Raw genomic sequence first — 3,356 nt, forward strand, 5'->3', positions numbered from 1 at the left:
TCAATCTTTATATAAGAAATGTGCCCTGAAGGTACGTAACTTTTATGTTCGATTCTTTGTGACGCGTCTATTTAAAAAGATAACTGGAGCCGCTCTATTCAGAACAGCTATTTCAATTGAGACTCTCTACTTAGTGGAAAGATCTTGCCGGTAGGTACTCCATCGGGTTAGTGAACTTTAGGATAAGTTTCAGAGCCTCGATGCTGGATGAAAAATGAAGGAAATATTGGAAATCCTTTGTAAGAATTCTTGTGGAAAAAATGTCAACCGTAAAATGTGCTCGAATGAAATAGCATTTAATTATAAGCTATTTGTTTTTGATAGTTTAGACTTAAGACGTAATTACTTAATGAAGAGCTATTTACGGCAAATTACGTTTCTTAGAAAATAAGCTCATTATGCATAAACAATTAATCATTATTCAAAGAATTGCACTTACCGTTAAAATAGTGGTGTGACACCCTGTTGTTCGAACAATTTTTATTGTTATTTAGGTGTTTAATAATAAATACTTATTAATTAGTTAATTACGTACATGTACTTATTATTTTTCACCGAGGGAATATAAATTGAAAGAGTTTATCATATATAACTCTATCTATTTCAAACTTTCGCTCTGTTTACATCTCATCAGATATTCTTATAACGAAATATTATCAATAAATTGAAACGATCGTGCATATTATTGTATTTATATTAACCCCCAACTTTCTTATTGGTTTAACTATCTAACAAACTTTATACATAAATAAAGTTAGAGTTTGAACGACATGAAAACTTCAAAAAGTTCCCCTGTAAAATCCACGTCTGTCGCCTTAACGTGCCACGGATGCACTATGCCGTACGGCGACTACAAACAATTGCTGGAACATCTATATTGGCGTCACGGGACCGAGAGTTTTTGGTGTAAAATGTGCGGTTTGAAACGCTGGGGATTCGCCATTCACATATGTCATGTCCTGCCAATAAAAAACGAAGATGGGGGCAATGAATCGGATGATTCGCAGTATTATTCTGAGAGGGAGTCCGATTACTGCTTCTGCGGCAAATATATTGCAGATGCCCAGATGATTGGATGTGACGGGCCGCATTGCGTATACCAGTGGTATCATTTTGAATGTGTTGGAATACAAACACCTCCAGAAGGGGAGTGGTTGTGTTCAGAGTGTATCAAACTTCAAAAATCTCAGGTGAATATCCCATTAGACGTATGTGTCATTAAAAAAAGGATTAATTTACCTTTTATATTCTTAAAACTATTAACAATCAGACTTTTTACCACTATGATTAATTTTTACAACATATTAGCGAATATAATGCCCATGGGATGTAATACTGCCTAAAAAGCTGGGTTCAAAATTCTTACAAAGTTTAACGTAAATGCTTGAATAAAATATTAAAATGTGGTTTTACATTACTGCATATTTATGGTAATTTTAGTATGCGCGATATTATTTAACTTATCCTTATGTATTTAAATTGATACTATCATATTTGCATACTATTGGAATTAATATATATTATTTCAATATTTTTTATTTGGGTTTCTTTAATTACAGAAGCGTGGCGGACATACAACTTGATAATCTTACAAAAGAAGATACAGACTCAATTACCTTGGAAGGGTTATGAGGTAATAACAAAACTTGTATTATCACTCGAAGTGTAAATAAAATATTCCATTGTATTAATAATTGATACTGACGTAAAATATTCAGACATAAATAATATAAACGAGTGAACTAAGCAGCGCGTAGAAACTATATAATGAACTTAAAATGTAACAATATAGTTTCTTAACAACTTTTTGAGAGAGTAGAGTGTTCATTTGTACCAAAGATGCATTATTCTGTTTCAGATCTCAAGATTCCGCTCCAGTGTAATGTTCTTCTTGTTTTGAGAGAGAGCTTGCGTCACGGAAATTATTTACCACTTTGAGAATATACGGATACGGCGATGTTACAATCTTTGTAATCAATATTTGATAATATAATATTTTTTTACTTTATTTGTATTTCTGATTTGCATTTGCGATCAATTAGATGATCATTGTAATTTTTATATATTTAAAGTTTTTCACGGTAGGCAGCGGCTTGGCTTCGGGCACTGCCGACGCTCATGGGCAACGGTTACCACTTACCAACAGGAGGACCGTTAGCTCGTCTGTCTTCGGCAGTAATAAGCAAAAATAAATTGAAATATAACTTAAATTAAATATTTATCTTCCTCAATAATTAGAAAATATTATAGGGTTTGAAACATATTGTAGATAATTTGATGAATGGAAATACATCCAAGTTATATGAATGTTATATGTAGATAATGATTTCTTATGTTTACGCGAATGTTAGACATTAAAATTAGACAATTTTTGGGATTTTATCGCGGTTTTTTATATGTTAGTTGTCTCACGGCTGCAAAGTCTTCGAAACGTCGGGAGAAAACTAAAAAATAAAAAACCGCGATAAAGTCCGCAAAATTGTCTAATTTTAATTATATGTAGATATTATAATTGTCACAATCAAGAAGCTTATTGAATCTCTTCTAATAAGATTAATTAGTTTTAGTAACGACAATCTAATGTAATCTTTTGTAACTAAGGTACAAGAAAACATCGTCCTCACAGTAAGTCTCTATCTGAACTTGTTTAATAACTTCCTTTGAGAAAGAACTATTTAGTAGCAAAAGGCTGAAGTTATAACAACTACGACAACTCATCTCTGTTTGAAACTTCTTATTAAAATACAAAAGCACTTCTAGTTTAATAACATATTTATTGCCTACTGTTTTTAGAAATAAATTATATTTTATTAAAATAATGTCTGTCATTATGTGGTTGTGCTCTTAATTTAAGTATGTACTTATTATTTGCGACTTTTTAAGATTGATAATTAAAAAATGTGTAAATGTTTTACATAAAGATATATTAATGATTAGGTTTTAAATGCCGACCAAAATAATTTTTTTGTAACAAAATGAATACTACATTACCGTTCTAAAATGCTAAATTATTATAGTGAGAATTCATACGCATTTCAATCAATAATCACCACGTATCCATATTAAATTAGACTAGTGCTATTAGTTTGATTAATCTATGTACTTCGTGGTAAAATAGCGTTACATGAAATAGCTGATAAGTTAGCAACAAGTTTCTAATGCTGGCATGGCAGAGGATCATGTTTTGAAGTTAGACGTGCCGCACACCGTTTGACGTTGAAAGCCAGGGCGGAATTGAGAGATTCCAAACGTATATCATGCCGATGGCCGATCGAAACAATATGTATACCCTGTATAGCAACCTCATTATAAATTAGCATAGTAATATCTACCTGCATCTTAATGAAGTACTAAAC

At 31.7% G+C, this 3,356-nt stretch overlaps 1 protein-coding gene across 1 annotated transcript; it reads left to right on the forward strand.

The window, feature by feature from the left end:
- Nucleotides 1–739: 739 nt before the first annotated feature.
- LOC119189874 lies at nt 740–1,633 on the forward strand. Its single transcript, XM_037440562.1, has 2 exons — nt 740–1,190; nt 1,560–1,633. The coding sequence occupies exons 1-2, from the start codon at nt 771–773 to the stop codon at nt 1,581–1,583; spliced, it is 444 nt and encodes a 147-aa protein (XP_037296459.1). The 5' UTR covers nt 740–770; the 3' UTR covers nt 1,584–1,633.
- The last annotated feature ends 1,723 nt before the right edge of the window (nt 1,634–3,356 follow it).

The sequence above is a fragment of the Manduca sexta genome, chromosome 20 (genome assembly GCF_014839805.1).
Source record: "Manduca sexta isolate Smith_Timp_Sample1 chromosome 20, JHU_Msex_v1.0, whole genome shotgun sequence".
Taxonomy (NCBI): domain Eukaryota; kingdom Metazoa; phylum Arthropoda; class Insecta; order Lepidoptera; family Sphingidae; genus Manduca; species Manduca sexta.

Excerpts from the sequence above, each read along its gene's own strand:
- LOC119189874 (XM_037440562.1), top strand. The coding sequence starts at position 771 with ATGAAAACTTCAAAAAGTTCCCCTGTAAAATCCACGTCTGTCGCCTTA. Across the intron at positions 1,191-1,559 it reads TCAAACTTCAAAAATCTCAG|AAGCGTGGCGGACATACAAC; the intron begins GTGAATATCCCA and ends CTTTAATTACAG.